A 17,893-nucleotide genomic window follows, 5' to 3' on the forward strand; every position below is an offset into this window, starting at 1 on the left:
ATATACAATAGTGCTGAATGAAGGCCTCAGATGTAAAATATATTTCCTTGGGATTCAACAGTCCAAATATTATAGTCACACACATTTCATAGTTTATAGTCAAATAATCCAGGAGAAGACTTGTTCCAATTTTAGTCCTTCAAGGACCAGACATCCCACTGTTACAAATCTTTGAAAATAAGTCTTTATAGCCGGGGAGATGTGAAGCTTTAAAGGCAATGAAGTGTGAAGGATCCTCCTGCCACGGTGCTCCACATTTTATACATGCCCAGTCCATGTCCATCTGTCCGTCTGTGTGACTGTCTAGTGCCTGACACCATGGCTCTTCTCCCTCTCTCTGTCTGCTGCATCTCTTCCAACACCCTCATCCTTTCCGTTACTGTCGTCTGTGTGGGGCCTCACCTCAGAACTGAAGACAGAAACATGTTAATATGAATAACTGAAATGGTATGGTCTAAAACAATGCTTGAGTATGAACAACATGGCGGTGATCTTAGTATTTGGGTTATTAATTACCTTATATTATTGCCATTACCTTTGAATGTAAATTGGCCTGCTGTCCTTGATGAGATTATTGAGTTTATAGTAATCCAGGAAGGTGCGAGCCACGTTTCTTCCCAGTTTCATGTCTGAAGAAAAGTTAAAGTTAATAGACTTTGAATGAGCTAAAAGAACATTGCTCAAAACAGTCTGTCTATCAGTGTCTTTGAAAGTGTATGGAGACCCCTTTGAGGATGTGCAGAGCCATCACACTGCACTGTGAATTTTTTTAATTAAACACAGCAAACAATAAAAATAAAATTAAATATGCTCCCTGTTGTAAAATTGAACTAGTGCATTATTGTATTATACTTCGTATTTTCAGCACTAGTTGGTGGTGTTGTGTTGGTTCTGTAAACAAACATTTTAAAAAGAAGTCTTCTTTGACTTAATTGTTTCTATGACTAAACATGATTAAACATGCTCAATATTTATGACTAAAAATCCTGTTGTGTGCAGTGAACATCAGAACTAGCGAATCGGGAAGCAAGATAAACACAGGCACATAAACAGGAGGCATAACATTAGATGGACATCACAAATAAAGGAGCAAATTGTTGATTTTTGGCAACAAAACAAGTGTTTAACAACATGTACAGTAAAAAATACAACAGACGAATTGACAAGAGAGTGAGTTGTACAACCATGGCAACCACAATGGACTTAGCATGTAGCTAACAGCTTACCACAAGAGCTTCTTCACTCTAAAGTCATGTTTGAGCGTGTGAAATTTGGCATTCTGTGAGCTGAGACCAGGCTGAGACTCAGTAAACAGAATCCATTTGTGTGTGGTGTGCTGTGTTGCACAGCATACAAACAGAACAGTAAGATCAGTGATTATTTGTTGCCATGTGTGGAGACTCTCACATTGGAAAAATCGAATAAGATTTTTAAAAATTTGTGGTGTGTGCCAGGCATTAGTATTTTCTAATCAAATAGCACTCACTACTCAAGAACTTTGTGTCTATTGGGCATAGTAAAACAAAAATAGATTCAACTTAATACAAATTATACAAGTTATCCAAGTACCAGAGAGCTATTCATTTAAAAAATCTTAATCTTCATCTAGGAGACAAGTGGACTTGATGGAAGTTCCCGATTGATTCAGGTTCTTCAAGAACCTCAGTCAGGTCCAGTCGCCCTCTTGATGAAGATTTGGAAAACTTAGACCAGGATGAATGTGACCCTATGCAGACATTTAAGAAAGTTACTTTTCTTTTCTAAATGATTACGCAACTTAAGAGAAAAAAGAAACAGGAAAAAAGGCAAACACACAGACATAAGTGACTCACATTTTAGCAATCACATTTTACTCTTTTTTTTTATGTGTAATGACCCTTTCCCCCAGTACAATACTCAGACTATGAATTAGTAAAGCACAACAGTTCACCTTGAAATACTATTTACATAGATTAACATTAGCTAGGTGGTGAAAAATCAACTCCCAACAACTTCAAATAAATGCCAAAAATGATGAGTCTGATAAGAGTTTACAGAACTCTGGTGTCCTCAAAAACTGCTTTGAGTAAAAGGAACTTTTTAACAGCAAAGATTTGTCTTATCAAACACAATCTGTAAGAGCAAAACAATAATAAACAATGGAGATGTAAACATTGATAGTCTAAAATATATATGAGGCATATGTGCGTAGAAAACAAACAAAACATAGAACTCAACTCCCATGTCAGACACATTTAATATTAAGTGCTGAAAAACTCCCTCAAAACATTCCCCCTACTATGAAAAACACACGCTCAGCTGCACAGTAAATACCTGGGGACTAGCCAGAGGAGGAATGAGCAGTGTAAATCCTTAAGGTACAACATGTTGCGCTCTGATTTAAGTGAGGCTAAATCACCTGCATTTCTCTCACGTCAGCTAAATGCATGTTGCTGGTATGAATCACACAAAAACGATTACTTATCCAGCGAGGCCTTATTTAAATTCAGAGGTGAGCGCACACATCATCCCCCCCGCCTGATCGTCCCTCACTACATTAGGGACACTATCAATAACTTCACTGCTTTTATAAAACAGCTGAGCGTCTATGAGTGCTGCTGCTAAGCCTGTGATCATTAGGGCAGCAGAGCAAGTAATGATGACAATCAGGCTCAGATAATGAACAAGTGGAGAACTGCAGAATGCTGCAATGTTCCCAATCACCAAAAGAGGATGTAGTAAATACAGATGAATAAGAATAGTGTTGCTAACAGAAATAAATCTCATCTAGTCACATCAATATCCAATCCATCTATAAACCCTGAAAGACACATGCCTATCATTCTTATTCCAACTGTTTGCATCTTCACTGATTGCACGTACATATTTCAGATAGACTCTAACATAAATACAAAGGTTTCTCTCTGTCTGGAGGCATTGATGTTTAGCTACATTCATTCTTCACACACTGTAGCAGGATGGAGCAACACATCGACATAATCTGTCACTTTCCCCTGTCATTACCTTGTTGATACTCAGATATGGTCTGTCATCTGCTGGACTATCAATCTGTCACAATTGTGTGATTGAAACAACTGGCATACCAATATTTATAAAGATTGAGATTCAGTCATTTCCTGTTTGTCTTTTCCTATTTCTCGTAATGATCAAAGAAAGACCAGTGCTTCATAAATCCTGGTTGCTATGAAGGTTAAAAAAAATCTGTCATCCAAAAGCTGTTACCGTGCGAACCATCCATCCTTGGTTGTGACCAAGTGTTTGGGCGTGCACTTTAGACTTTGTTTTTAGTACCTTTATATGTTAACAAAGGGTTAGCATTAGTAAATAAGGCCTGTGAATAAGAAAGCAGAACCCTCTGTAGCGAGTCTGTCACCTTGGCCTGTGAGGAGGTGTTTTGCGTATGCTGGGAATCTAAACAGGACTTCATTTATTACCCGGCAGGATGATGGCAACCCTCTCCACATGACCCCACAGTCTGTTTACACCCCATCTGGATGTTTGTCTGTGAGTCCTGCATCAGGCCAGACGTCCTGCAAGTGTGTTAGTGTGAGTGTGTGGGATGGCCTCACAGTTAGTCTCATTACTGCTGGCTAATGATACTGTTTAGTCAAGTTAAAACTACAAACAACTATTGTTACGTCCTTCCAAATCTGGCATTTATGCTTATGTCACTGTGTGCTAGTTCTTAAAAGTGCTCTGCATTTCAAACTGTTCTAACAGCATGCCTGAGCTTTCAGAGTGCTTTCCAAGCAGACTTGAACGTGATCTGCAGGTTCTTGATTGTCCACTAGAGGCTGGCTCCAAAAGTAAGTCAATTTCCATTGGACTATATGTTAAAATACAGAGCTGTAACACTGAACGCTGTAACACTGGGGCAATAACACATGTCTGATAGGAAAATTGTACAAAAGTATCTCATCACTTAAAATTCATAACACGAAATATGTTAAACAAAGATGGTAAAAAGAGCCGAACATTAGAATAACTGAGGAAATGTGTCAAAAAGCAGAAACACAATCAGCCTCAACAAACTCTTGTACATGGAGAGACTTTTGTTCTAAGAACTTGATATCCTTTTTCCTCACTCCTAAACAGAAATCCAAACAAAAAGGACAACCGGCTCAACCAGTAGCAGGAATGTGGGGAGTCTGAATGCTCATGTGTTTTGGACCTGTTCCCCCATTCATCCTTTCTAGAAGGATGTGGCAACAATAATATCAAAAATTTTGAGTTGCACTATCAGCACAACATTTACATCTCTCTATCTTGGACATATCCCTGATGGTCTCAATGGGGATGATACGTATCTCCTGAAAATCTTGCTGGCATCTAGTAAAAAGAGCCATTACAAAGTACTGGTTAAAGAAAAACTGCCCAGCTGCTGGCCTCTTGGCATCCCTAAACAGTTGCATCTTTTGGGACAGATGACTTACTCTTTATGAAAAGATCTAGGAACAAAACAATTGACAAATTGAATATTGATTTTGCCCAATTAGTACATAGTGACACCAGCAACAACCTCTAGAGGGCAGGAGGGAATGTATCACCATCTACTCTTCACACAAGACTTCATGAACAAAAGTACAGAGGCTACACCAGAAGATGGAAACCACTCATTAGCAAGAAGAACTGGAATTCCAGGCTGGAATTTGCCTTAAAGTACAGAGACAAGCCTAAAAAATTTGGGACAAAATTTTTATAAACTGATGATACAAAGATGAACCTTTATTAATGTGATGGAAAGGCTTAAGTTTGGAGAAAGAAAGGATCTGCTCATGATCAAAAACATTCAAGCACATCTGTGAAACACAGTGGAGGTAATGTCATAGCTTGGGCTTGCATGGCCTCTTCAGGGATGAGCTCATCAATCTTCATTGATGATGTAACACATGATGGTAGCAGCAAAATGAACTCAGAAGTCTACAGAAACATTTGGTCGGCCAATTTAAAGAATGATGCAACCAAACTGATTGGGAGATCCTTCATCATGCAGCGAGATAATGACCCAAAACACACTGTCAAAACAACGAAGGAGTTCGTCAGGGGCAAGAAGACTGGCCAAGTCAATCTCCAGACCTAAACTCATAGAGCATACATTTGACCTGCTAAAGAGGAGACTGAAGGAAGTAACCCCCCAAAACAAACAGCTAAAAGAGGTTGTGGTGAAAGTCTGGAAAAGCATCACAAAAAATTAATGCAAAAGCTAGGTGATGTCAATTATTACAAGCAAATGATTTGTAATTAAATATTGATTATTTTTCACTTTAATCTATTTTAAGTTGCTCTATTCCTATTTGCTCACCTAAAAATTGGTGTTCTGTTAAATAATGCTGTCTTCTAGGTTGTGTATCAGATGCAGATGTAAATACCTGGAAATAAAGATGAAATCCTGATGAATTGTTTCATATTCATCTTTTGATGTCAAACCAAAGGGTTTTCAGTCTACAGCAAAAATAAAGGAATTGGCCTCACTGTTCCAATATTTTTGAAGGGGTTTGTAGATATGTAAACACTGTTCCATCTAAAAAGCTATAAAATGAAAAGTAAAAAAAAAAACTGAATACAATATGATGCTCAAAGTAAAGTTGTTGGCAACATTACTGATAGTTGTTCTCTGGAGGGACATGACATATTTGACATATTTGTCTGATGTCAGGTGAGAAATTCAGGGAAATTCCAAATTTATCAGCATTTGTCCACTATGACTAAAATGAATGTGCAAAATATCATAGCAATTTATACCAAAGGCATTTAAGTGTGACCAACAAACAACCAATAGACAGACTTTCCCATCTGTAGAGATGTGGCACTCAGTACTTATCATCCTGTGCATGAAAACAAACTCAGTGACATTCATTATCCTTGACTTTTTCATTCTCACTTGTGTAAAGTTTTTGGTGTTTTCCTTGGTTCTCTTTCATCAGCAGAGCACGCTGCCAGACCTGAGCTCTTTGGCCGGACACGCTCAGCGACAAAAATATCTCGCCGACCTCACTGCGCGCAGATGGCCTCTCAGCTTGGCTTGTCACGACTCACCGTCTATTACAGGAGGTGTTGTGATGGACGGTCAGCTTCTGAAGGAGAACTTAATCCACGGGGCGAATGGAGACACAGAGGATGCCCTGACTGCTGTCTGGCTGGTTGCCGGGGGAAACCATAGGTTCTGGAACCAGGCTTCTGCTGCATCAGAAAATGATGAGTACAAGAGCCAGGAAACAGTTGGTGGACTGAGGCTTGGATTACAGAGGTGGAAGTGGAAATAGTTGGATAAACTTTAGCTGCTTTAGCTCATCCTCTATGCACACAGACATGAATTTACATTATTATCAATACTATGTCATCAACTTTACTAGAACTCACAGCATTATCACTGAGTAACTGTTATTCACTTTCAGAGCAGTTAACAGGGTGTGTAAGTGCTAATCCGGCACAGTAAAGCCTGTCAGCATCTTCCTGTTTGTGGCCGAGGTGTGTTCTTGAACATTCTCGGTACACGTGACGGTATTGTCTGATCAATAGCAGGCCATTGTCATGGCTCAAGGGCACACTAGCTTAGGCTCTGATGAGATTAGGGATACACGACACAAAGGGGAAGGGGACATCATTACTTGTTTACTGCAGCTGTTTACTGTCAGCACGGCATTTAGCGGCTTTCACCGATACGTCCCCGGTGCCTGGTCCTGGCAGACAGATGGACAAGGTGACAATCAGACAACAAGGCCCCGAGTGGTGAAACGGACAAGACACATGGAGAATGCTGTCCTGATCGGACGGGAGTTAACAAGGAGATAAGCACGGGGACATTCAAGTCATCAATATGGGGCACTGACAGGACCTGTCACTGCACTGACACGTTGAGAGCTAATTATCAATGCTAATTAAGAGGCTAGTCAACAACAGCAATACAGAAAAGGGACATTTTTGTCCCCGATGGCAATTCAACCGACTCAAGACCTCACGTCCTGTTTCCCAAAGGAACAAACAAGGGCTGATTTAAATCCCTGAAAGGAAGAACTGTCACTGCCAAGGAGACAAGCTCTGAAACTTGAATAATTAATTTAAATCAGTGGAAGATAGGCTGCTGATTCCTTATAATGAATCTATGGATGAAACTCTAAAACCAGTTATGTGTCTTTAGATGAGTTTCAGAGTTTTCAAAAGGCCACTTTTTAGGTTTGAAAAACAAAAGAAAATAATAAATCTTACCTACAAAAGAATCATAGAAAACATGAACAATCAGACCAGGATAGTTGTGATACTAGAACCTTACATTTTGATCAAATTAGTCAGAGTGGCAAACAGAGCAGAGTTTTCAAGGTTTCAGGTCAACTCTTCTACACTGTCTGATTTGAAATAAAACTGATGTTTCTGCAGTGTTGTCAATGATTTTGTGCAATTTAGACATTTGGACAATGTGGAGGAGCCTGCCTGCTTTTTTTTTTAATAATTGTTAAAACTATGTTTTAAAGACAACAGATTGGGTCATTTTAAGTCACACTTTATTAAAAAGTATCAAAGTATTTACCTTAAATCAAACAACCTCAACTACAGCTGGAGAATTTGTATACTTCCAGTGCAACACTTAAACTACCAGTTGCAGAATAGTCATGCAAATTTTCATGAAATTCATATTCATTCAGAGATCCATTTAATTTCCACTGCCATCTTTCTCCTTTGTGAGACTGTAAAAGCTCTGTGAGCATCAGCTTTATCTTCATGTACAAAAAATCTACATCAACACTTGGTGTTTGTGCATTTTTGTGAGTACTCATGTGAGGATACATGTTTATCTGAGCATAGCAACAATATTTGTGCAATCGACTGTGTGTATAAATATTTGTGTCGGTGTGTGGTGCAGCACTTATCCATTTGAGCATGTCTGTGTGATATGATGTGTATGATGTGTGCTAGTGAAGCATATTTGCCTCCAAGCTATATCATTTGCATACTTGTCAAAGCCTGTCCATCGGGTGTCAGATTCAGTGATAAACACTGTGCACTGGTATTCGTAGGGACCTTATGGTGAGGTGCAGGTTTGGGTGTTGATGCTTTGGCAGACAGACACCACAGGTGTAGAAAAGGTGTGTACAGAGCCAGTTGTAAGAGTAAAACTGTAGCATTGTGTCTTTAAGTTGTCTGACTTTTGCACAAACCAGCTAGATAATTTAACAAAAGATGCTGATTATATGAATAAACTTCTTGGATATAAATGCCACTATTTCACAGGCCTTTGTATTTCCTTAAAGCCTGGCACATGCGATGACAGTTTTGTTGTTATACTGTGTGGTGTGCAACAAGATGACCAGGTGCACCAAGTCAGTGTTAATTTCATCACCTAAAACTATGACAAAATTGTTAGGTGACTATCCTTACTCCTGAGTACATCATTGACTCAAAACTGGACTTTGAAGCTAACTGTGAAGCAATGTGTAAAAATGCTTGCCAGCATTTGTACTGTTTGAGGAAACTGTTGCACTTTCACATTGACCGAACACTAATGACCATGTTCTATCATGCTTTTATTGAATCAGTCTTGTCTTTTTCCTTGTTGTCTGGTTCAGTCACACTTCTCTGAAAGATAAAAATTTCTTGAGTCAAGTAGTAAAATTGTCAAGTTTTCTGATTGGTCAGCCTCAGCTCTATCCATCATCCCTGTATTCTGAGCAGAGGATAGCTAACTCTGCCTTAAATGGTGATTCCCACCCTTTGCCCAGTAAATTTCAGCTTCTCCCCTCTGGACGGAGGTTTCAAGTCCCAAGGTTCAGAACAAAGCGTTATAAAAACAGCTTTGTTCCTGCTGCTATTGCCGAGCTGAACAAGTTGTAGCCTTATTTTGAAAACATATATTTATTTGTTCATGCACTTGTATATTTATTCCTATATTTGAATCTTAAACTACGTTTTTACCCTGGCTTTTTTGAGATCTATTGATTTGCTGAGTTTTTAATTTGAGCTTAATGAATGGTACTTCAAGCTCTTTTATGCGTATTTCTGCTTTATTGATGGAACCTTGAGCACTTTGATGCTTTACCTTTGTTTCTGTCATGTTGTTTCACCTTTCAGGGGATATCTTGTCATGTCTCAGGAGGTTTTAAATAACCTTCATTTCTCCTGTTTGTTTCTTGTTACTTCTGTCCTGTGACCTGCCTTTTGAAATGGATGTTGTAATCTCACTAACTGCAGAACAAATCTACCTACGGGCACAAATAAAGTGACCTGAACCTGAACTTGAGGAAGACGAGACAATAGGCCATAGTCCAGCCCTCCACCATGCCCATGCCCCACCTCTCCAGGTATCCGCAAAGCTGCCCCTGGCTGCCTCCAGCATCTCAGCCTAGGTCATAGGCACCCAGTATGAGGTGATCTGGCCCAGGAAAATGTACCAGGTGCCTGTAAAAGTTTAGGTGCTGTTCTCGTATCAAGCAGCTGACCCTTCCCATCCCCGATCTCCTTAGCATGTCAACACACAGTCCTGCCAACAATACCCAAAAATGCAGCAAAGAGAAGTTGTCACAAAGCAGTCCACTCAGCACCTCTGGCCATCAGTCTACGTCCAGGCCTCACAAGACAATGATAAGACCAGAAGGACTAAGGACTGAAAGACTCTGACTTTTGTTCACATGCTTAGATACTGGGAAAGCCACACAGTCTTGCTCAGCAAACTGCCCGTCGCAGTGACATCACAGGATATACTTCAGGACAACAGCATGGGCAGGCATGGTGTCAGTGGACAGCTAAACCAAACAGTGCTTCTTCTTCTGGTGGAACAAAAAAATGCTACCTGAAGCACAGCCACTTAAAGTCATTGACCAAAAACACTGTGTCATCAGCTCAAGAGTGCCCTCAAACAGGTAGCTCAGTTGTGGTGGAAAAGCAAATCCCCCGCTGCCCTGGGCTGCAGTGCTGAGTCAAACAAAGTAGAGCCAAGCCACTCAATCTAATGGAAAGTCTCATTTGAATCTATCTGATGATCGGGTCTTTCCTGCCTTTAATTGGAATAAAGAATTAGGCCCAAAATAATCAGTTTTTCTTGCTTTGTGTGGTGTGTGAGAGTGATCTTTCTCTCTGATCTGCTTGGAAGATGATTGGAGCCGGCCTGACTTGAGATTATACTGAACATATTCAATATATCCCATCAGAAATCCATTTGTGTTGGGTGAAACACTGAGGACAGCCAAGCAGGCATGAGCAGGATAGTTACGAAGCAATAACTGTTCAGGAAGCAAGCTGGCCCAAAAGAGGAAGCACAACAAACACAGCTATGACACAGAAATGGAGGAACATTTGCAGCAGCAACACAAATGTTTATACAATGTGTCCTGTGAAACATACCACATCAAATTAACAAGGGTAGGACCTGGAGTGAAATGGCTACAGCAATGAAAGTAGCAGATAGCTATTGCAGGCAAGATCTAACTCAAGTGTCTTTAAATAAGGTAAATTGTTGAATTATTAGTGCATCTTATTCCAAGACATTTACTGAATAATATGCCTGGCCCCTTTCTCAGTTTTTTTTAATCCCTTACAACCAATAAATATGTATCTGGCCTTGTCAGATGAATTTGGCTTTGAATATCTGAAATGAGGTATTTCTATACAAGAAGTGAGACAAGTACACTTAGGTTTGAGTTTTTGTGAGTGCCATGGAAAAAAAGCAACTGATCTTTGTGCAGTGAAACTGCTCTTGAAGCTTGAATGGGTTTTATTAATTTTGAAATAATGCCTCAAAGTCAGTGAGGGTATTGTCTCTCACAATAAGCCCTCATACTTACACAAACACCTGCTATGTAAATAGGCACCACAAGCACACAGACACAACAGAAAGCGTCAAGCTGAGCATTGAACTTGGTCCCAGATTCTCGCAACCTTCATCCATTCCACTTTCCGGTTAAAACTTCAGAGTCTGAACCGGAAGGCCCAACACATAACACAGTTGGACTGTGAAAATTAGAAAAAACTGGAGGAAAATGACAGGATGAAATGTTTCATCAGAGATCTGGGAAAAAGGATGTCGGTGAGACTGGATTTTACCTCACTGAAACTAACTTTAAATACAGAATGTAAAAAAATAAGACCCGTTCTCATGGTCTAAAACCCACGCGCTCTCAGACACAGGTGTTTAATGACTAGAGGACAAAGAAAAGACAGACACACGATGGAGGCTGTCCCTGCTGTTTCAGAGAAGAGGATTCTCAGCTTGACTAAATGATATAATGAGCTGTTATGTTCGGGGTGATGAGATGAGAGGAAAAGACGGACGGGGACACACGAGGAAGAGGAGAGGAGCAATGAGAAAACAAAGACAGACTCTTTTTTTCACAACACCTTCAAACTGTGACAAAAGTCTCAGCTGTGAGAAAGGTTAAGATTTCAATTTTTGGTGTCTACGAGTCACAGCAGCAGGGAGGGAGAGTCAGGAAGGATAAAAGGGTAAAAGGGCGGCATATTTGGAAGGTGCTAAGAGTCAGGGGTTCGGGTTATTATTCATTTGTCATCTATTAGTTTAGAGGTCTATATGTGTGTCTCTGTTTGTGTGTGTGTGCATCAGGTGAGAAAGGTGGAGGTGGGGGGCGTTGAGATGCTAAAGGTCTCTGTTGATGATTTGCACGCTCCATCGAGCTGACTGCTGGGGCGTATAAAGCGACATGGTCGGTTCCTTCAACCTGCCTGACCCCAATCTTCACTTTACACCAGGTCCCTGTGCAGCATGCCCACCCTGTGGAGCCCCTCCTCCTTCCATTTGTGCACCTCCCCCTCCCACACACATGCAGAAAGACTTTTGGAAAACAAGAAAAGATCAAACAAGTCCTCCCACAAGGGCTGAGACTTTGACCTTCAGAAGAAATGTCCTCTCTACACATGCACAGAGGCACAAACCTGGCTTTCATTTCTCATCTTGCTCTCCAAACTGACAGCAGAATTTGTTATTTGCTGTTTGTTCACCTGTCTGCTCTGTCTTAGCTGAACTGTTTGTTTGTAGCCTTTGTGGTGCCCTGGACATGTCTGAATGTCCATTTGAGCATCAGAACTTTGATGCAACGGCCTTGTATCTTTTTATGAGAGAATTTTTATTGATATGTACTGAAGTCCTAAGAGGACATACATCAATATATAACATAAAACATTTTATTTTATCACGTAAAAGCAGAGCAAAAGCAAATGGATGGATGTACAGTCATGTGCATAAGTTTAAGGCATGTAGGATGCAGAGGTTTCACCATGGGGCCCAGTTTGCTGCAAACCAATGTTGGGAGACCAGAGTCAAGCTCGATGGCATCTCCTTTGTCCCATACACTTGGAGACCACCAGTTTTCAGAGAGGGGTGTGGTCAGCAGACCCCTATTTCCAGACTTTTTTCCCATTCAATTTTATTTAACCACGTTGCAAACATACAGAATAAGAAACATTACATAAATAAAATAGAGAAAAAAGTCAGAAGCCTAATCCAGGATTAAATTAGGTTGCTACAGCTAATGAAGCTATTTAGGAAATGTATCCATGTAGCTTACAGAGCTGCTTTTGAGCTTAGATTTAGCTACGACACAGCTCTATTATCAATAGTTAAGTTAGTTTTAGCAACATGAGCTTAAGCAATGGTCTGCGTAGATTACGTAGATACGTAGCTTATGTAGCTGCATTGCTAGCTTAGCTTTACGTGTATAAGCTGTGTAGCGCCATTACAAATCGTAGCTTATGCAGCAAACAGAGCTAACACTTGCTGTGTTAGAATGTTAAATGGAGGAAAAACTCTTTTCCTGTATGCAGACTGTTTACTCATCTTTAATTAATGTTTTGTACTTTGCTTCTACAGGTCAGGTTTTAACTTTTACCTTTTTTAATTTGAAAGTTTCAGTGTGTATTTCCATTCAGAGACATACGGCGTCTCCCTCCCAGCTGATGGTGCTTTTCAGTGTCTTACTTGCCGTAACATGCCTTGCTTCAGCCTTTGGCCCTAACACGCCAGAAAGATCTGTATGGTATGGTCAGGACCATAATTTCTGGATCAATCTGCCTGAAGAGATCAGACTGGCAAGTTCCCTATCCTACTTTTGTTCTCTCCTAAATACACATTTTTATTAGTGCACTTTTGCTGGGTCTAATTATTTTAGTAGGTTTTTTAAATTAGGTTTAAATTTTAACTGGTTTACTGATTCTAACTGGTTTAAACTGAGTTTTAACTGATTATTCCGTTTTTGGGGGGTGAGTTTGATCTAATTTGCAAGAGTTTTAACCTGCATCTTCTTTACTGATTGTTTTGGTAACTTTATTGATGTCCTGCTATTGTATTTCTGTTTTAATGCTTTAAGGAATTTTGTTTCTCTGTTTTAAAAGTGCTATATTAAAAAAAAGGTCTTAATATTGTCATTACTATTTTTCTCTGTCCACTTCGGGCCTCTGTAGATGGGGATCTTCAAATGGGCATTAACATTAGCAGCTTTACTTTTCCCCAGCATTACCCCCAAAACCTTTCCTGCCCCAGAATCCTGTTTTTGTGTCAATTTCTGTTCAAAAGTCCAACAACCAAATGCTTCCAGACCTCAGCATTAGAAACTTTAGATGTGGGTGTGACGAGCCAGACTGTGCCATCTCCCAGCACTAGAGGGCACTAGGGCTACATCTATACCCACCCTCCTCCACCTGCACAGTATAGGGGAGCACATACTTCTCATGTGTAGGGTCCTTATCGCCCTCTCTAAATCTCTCTTTCTCCCTCTTCTCACTCACTCTATCTGTAAGATCAGACTGCCATTGGCTGGCTCTCATGAGCTCTTCAGCCCTGAGAAGGTCAGCTGAAGGAAAAACTTCCCCCCATCTGGGGAAGTGACGAATGTACGCGTGTGCTCCTGTGTATGTGTGAGATTGTGGTCGACAGGAGTCATGTTTGTCCCATTGTTCTATTGTTTATCCCAATCACAGACACAACTGAGTGCGTGTTCATGCACATACACAAACGCACAGGCCTCTTTCTCCTCTCTCCTTTGTAAATGAAATCAATAGATGCAGCTATCACATCCCTGTTCTGTCACTGCACATCTGTTGCAACAAGAGGCAACAAAAGAGCAACAAAAGAGCAACATGGCTTTATACTGAGCACACATGACCTGACTCAGACATCTAACTCAAACATGCACATAGACCCACAGCCAGGGATACAAATGTTAAAATAATGAGTCCAATGATTACCAGATTAATTCAATTGATTTCAGAGAGATTTCTTCTGCAGGAACAGAGAGAGAGAGAGAGAGGAATTAAATGTGTTTGCGTGAAATGAGGAGAGAGAAGGTAAAGGACAGAGAATATACAGTAACTGCTACACTCTGACCTCTGCTGTTTCATTAACCTCTGAATAAACTCTCATGCACATTCATGCAAAGATATTACATATGATAAAGGATACATGTCTCCTCAGTGTAGGGCACAGGAGCCGTGCTGCCGGCTGTCGTGTAGCTGTAGAAGGACACCTCCAGTGTGTAGCAGTAAGATGTGTCATCAAGGAGGCCACCAAGGAACCGCCTCCCTGTACCGGCCTTCACCACGTCACGGTTAAAGGAGGTGTTGGACTAGAGGTAAACGTGCAAAAAATTCAGTTTAGTTGGATAAGATGCAGCTTCAGTGAAAGGATTTAGGTTAAAGTCAACCATTTACCAGGGTGTTGAAGCATATTTGAGTATGCTTCAGGATTTCAAATGACAAGTAAGCCATGTAGGTATGTAGAGTTTAGTCTCTTCTCAACTTGGAAATGTTGCTTGGGGCCTATACATTATAGTGGCCAGGGAGTGGAGGGCTGGAGTTATGCATTAGAGGGTAGCAGGGAGTAATCTTGGTCCATCACAAGTAGGCAGCACGAAACATGAGATACAGCAACAGAACAGCAGCTTCTAGCAGCAGTTCAAGCTTCCTAATGAAGCTTTGTGTCTATCTCAGCAATTTTGTCATGGCAGCCAATATAAAAGACCATCACAGTTATAGAAATGATGAATTTATCTGGCTTTGAAAACTGTAGGGGATTTTTGAGGGAATGTTAGTAATCCGTTACATGAACAGCAGAGGAGTTGTCAACTTTTAATGAATTTAGAAATTCCAGTGTGAAAATTACACATACTGTACCTTTAATTGTTCCCAGCATAATCTTATCACAGAGATGACAAAATGTCATTAGATCCATATTTTGTGATTGAAATGAAATGAAAAACCACAAGCTGCCTATGTAGACATAAATGCACAGAAAACTAAAGCAGAAAACAACAACAAAAATAATGTCACACCAAAATCCTTTAGTGTTTCAGCATCTTTAAGGTCATTATTTTGGTTCTTTGGTCCACAGCTTCACTGACTTGGCTAGCTCTCAAAGCACTCATCAGCATCCTCGCCACCCACAGAAAGCAGCTGTTTCACAGAAAAATACTGTGATAAACCCATTCTGCCCAGTGTGCAGAGAAATGAAGTGACTAGCAAGACTGGTGAATAGAGTAGAGCATTTGGCAGTAGATACATCCCTCAGTAGACAGGAAAGACCAAAGGCAGATATAAAAGGTAGAGAATCCAGCACTGAGAGTCAGAAGGTGAAAAGAATTATGTCTCCAAAGGAATGTCAGTGTTTGTCGATGTCTTCTGCATAAAGGTACAAAGGTACCTTTTTGCCACGGGAGCTTATAGCAGCCATTTATAGCACCTATACAGAGTATCCAGCCCCTTGGATGTTTCACCCTTTTACCAATTTTATAAATCAACCAGGGTCAATAAAATTTGCCTTTTTAGTTTTTACAAAAACACAAAAAACAAAACAATACCCTTTAATGTCAAAGTGAGTAATGTCAATCAAACAAAAACATGCAATGTAAATAAGAAGATGCATAAATATTCACTCCCTTAAAGTGACTGAACTAACTCAACAGAGGTCCGGCCATTGGTGCAAGTAGTCTCACAATTAATGACATGGGGATCACCTGACTGCAGGGAATGTGTCTCAAGTGATTGTAGAATAAAGACACATGTGTCCGAAAGGTCCAGTCACTGGTTAATCAGTATTCCTGGCTACCATTACACCATGAAGACAAAAGAACACTCAAAAAAACTCAGAGAAAAGGTTTTTGAAAAGTGTAAGTCAAAGGATGGATACAAACAAAAATTCCAAGCTACTGAACATCCCCTGGAGTTCAGTTAAATCCATCATCAAGAAATGAAAGGGATATGGCACATGTGGAAATCTGTCTAGATCAGGCTGTCCTCACAAACTGAGTGGCTGTGCTAGAAGGAGACAAGTGAGAGAGTCTACCAAGACATCTGTGACTGCTCTGAAGGAGATACAAGCTTTAGCAGCTGAGATGAGAGAGATTCTGCATTCAACAACTTGCCTGGGTTCTTCACCAGTCAAAGCTTTATGGGAGAGTTGCAAAGAGAAAACCACTGCTGAAGAGAACTCGTTAAATCTTGACTAGAGTTCACCAGAAAGCATGAGGAAGACTCCATGGTTAAGTGGAAGAAAATTATTTAGTCTGATGAGACCAAAATGGTGCTGGAGGACAAACTTTTTTCAGTCTGCAAGAGAACTACAGCTTTTGAGAAGATTTATTTTCCAGCAAGACAATGACTGGAAGCATACAGCAACAGCTACACAGAAATGGTTAAAAGACAACAAGGTGAATGTTCTAGAGTGGCCTAGTCAAAGCCCAGATCCCAATACAATACAGAATTTGTTGTAGTTGGTGTAGTTATTGTAGTTGGACTTGTAGTGTTTTTTCACAGTTAAGTTGACAACATTGAAACATGTAAAAACAAAGAATATGGATGGTCCAGGACATCTTTGAGCAAAAGAACGGGACATTTCTATCAAGAACAACCCAAAAAGGTGAAAAAGAAAAACTCAATCTCAACTACAACTCCTGGCTAGCTTAAAAGCTAACAACAACTGCCAGTAACTCTCATGGAAAACTGCCTGAACAACAGGAGGCTACTCATGGCTACCTACTGAGGTAGCATGGGGCGGTGCGTACAAACGCAGCGGCTTTCATCACTAGCAGCAAAACAAAGCCCTACACACCAGAACTGACAGTGTGCCCACGGAGTTTACATCTTTCCCAACGGAGATTATCTGGAATACGGGGCCCTTGGAGACTGAAAGGAGGAGGACACGGAGGCAGCACAACACCTACAGCTGGTGGGGAGGAGGCAGAGACAGCGTTGTGGCAGAAGGTGGAAGCGGGGCAAACAAGCCAGGCTGCAGGCTAGGCTAAGAGCGGCCCCACACAAACCTGTCATACCAAACTTCTTTCTCCCGGATGCCCGCTCCCTCGCCAACAGGATGGATGATGTGAGGCTGCAGGTTTCTTACCACTTCTTGGACCACTGTGTTTGCTGCTACAGAGGAGACTTCCAAACTTAATTTCGTTGTGTTTTTACAATGCAATGACAATAAATGACTATCGACTGATAGAGCTGAAGAATTTGTGGCTGGACTTGAAAAGGATGTTCAGACGTTCAAGCCTGACTGACACCTGTCCACGCAGACTCCGTGCTGTGATAGCAGAGACATGAGGGAAAGAGCCACAGGCTGGATTCAAACCTGGGCCGACCACATACATGGGATGCACCTTAAACCTCTAGGCCACCTCTCCCCCTTTTCTTGGATTTTTTTTTGTCAAAAAAGCCAAATTATATTGACCATGATTGATTTGTGAAATCAATAAAATGGTAAAACATCCAGGGGGGGTCCTCTATAAGGTTTGTATGGACACTATAAGAGGTCATTTTCTTTGGATCTTTCCCGTTTTGTGTGGATTCATCACAAATCATACGTAGCACAAAATAATGAAACAGTACAAACAGAGCATTGGAAGTCCCCATAGTGTCTCTGAGCAGACACGACTACTACCACCAATAATTGCAATATAAA

The 17,893-nt window shown here is 40.6% G+C and overlaps 1 protein-coding gene across 1 annotated transcript in view; it reads right to left on the reverse strand.

The window, feature by feature from the left end:
- Positions 1-18: 18 nt before the first annotated feature.
- Positions 19-17,893, reverse strand: part of agbl4 (AGBL carboxypeptidase 4) — a 488,448-nt gene continuing 470,573 nt past the window's right edge. Inside the window, exons 12-14 of the mRNA XM_041791008.1 lie at positions 14,399-14,561; positions 536-629; positions 19-409 (exon numbers count right to left, since the gene is read on the reverse strand). Coding sequence (XP_041646942.1) covers positions 304-409; positions 536-629; positions 14,399-14,561 — 363 coding nt within the window. The 3' untranslated portion in view covers positions 19-303. The remainder of the gene's footprint in view (positions 410-535; positions 630-14,398; positions 14,562-17,893) is intronic.

Source organism: Cheilinus undulatus, linkage group 7 (genome assembly GCF_018320785.1).
Source record: "Cheilinus undulatus linkage group 7, ASM1832078v1, whole genome shotgun sequence".
Classification (NCBI taxonomy): domain Eukaryota; kingdom Metazoa; phylum Chordata; class Actinopteri; order Labriformes; family Labridae; genus Cheilinus; species Cheilinus undulatus.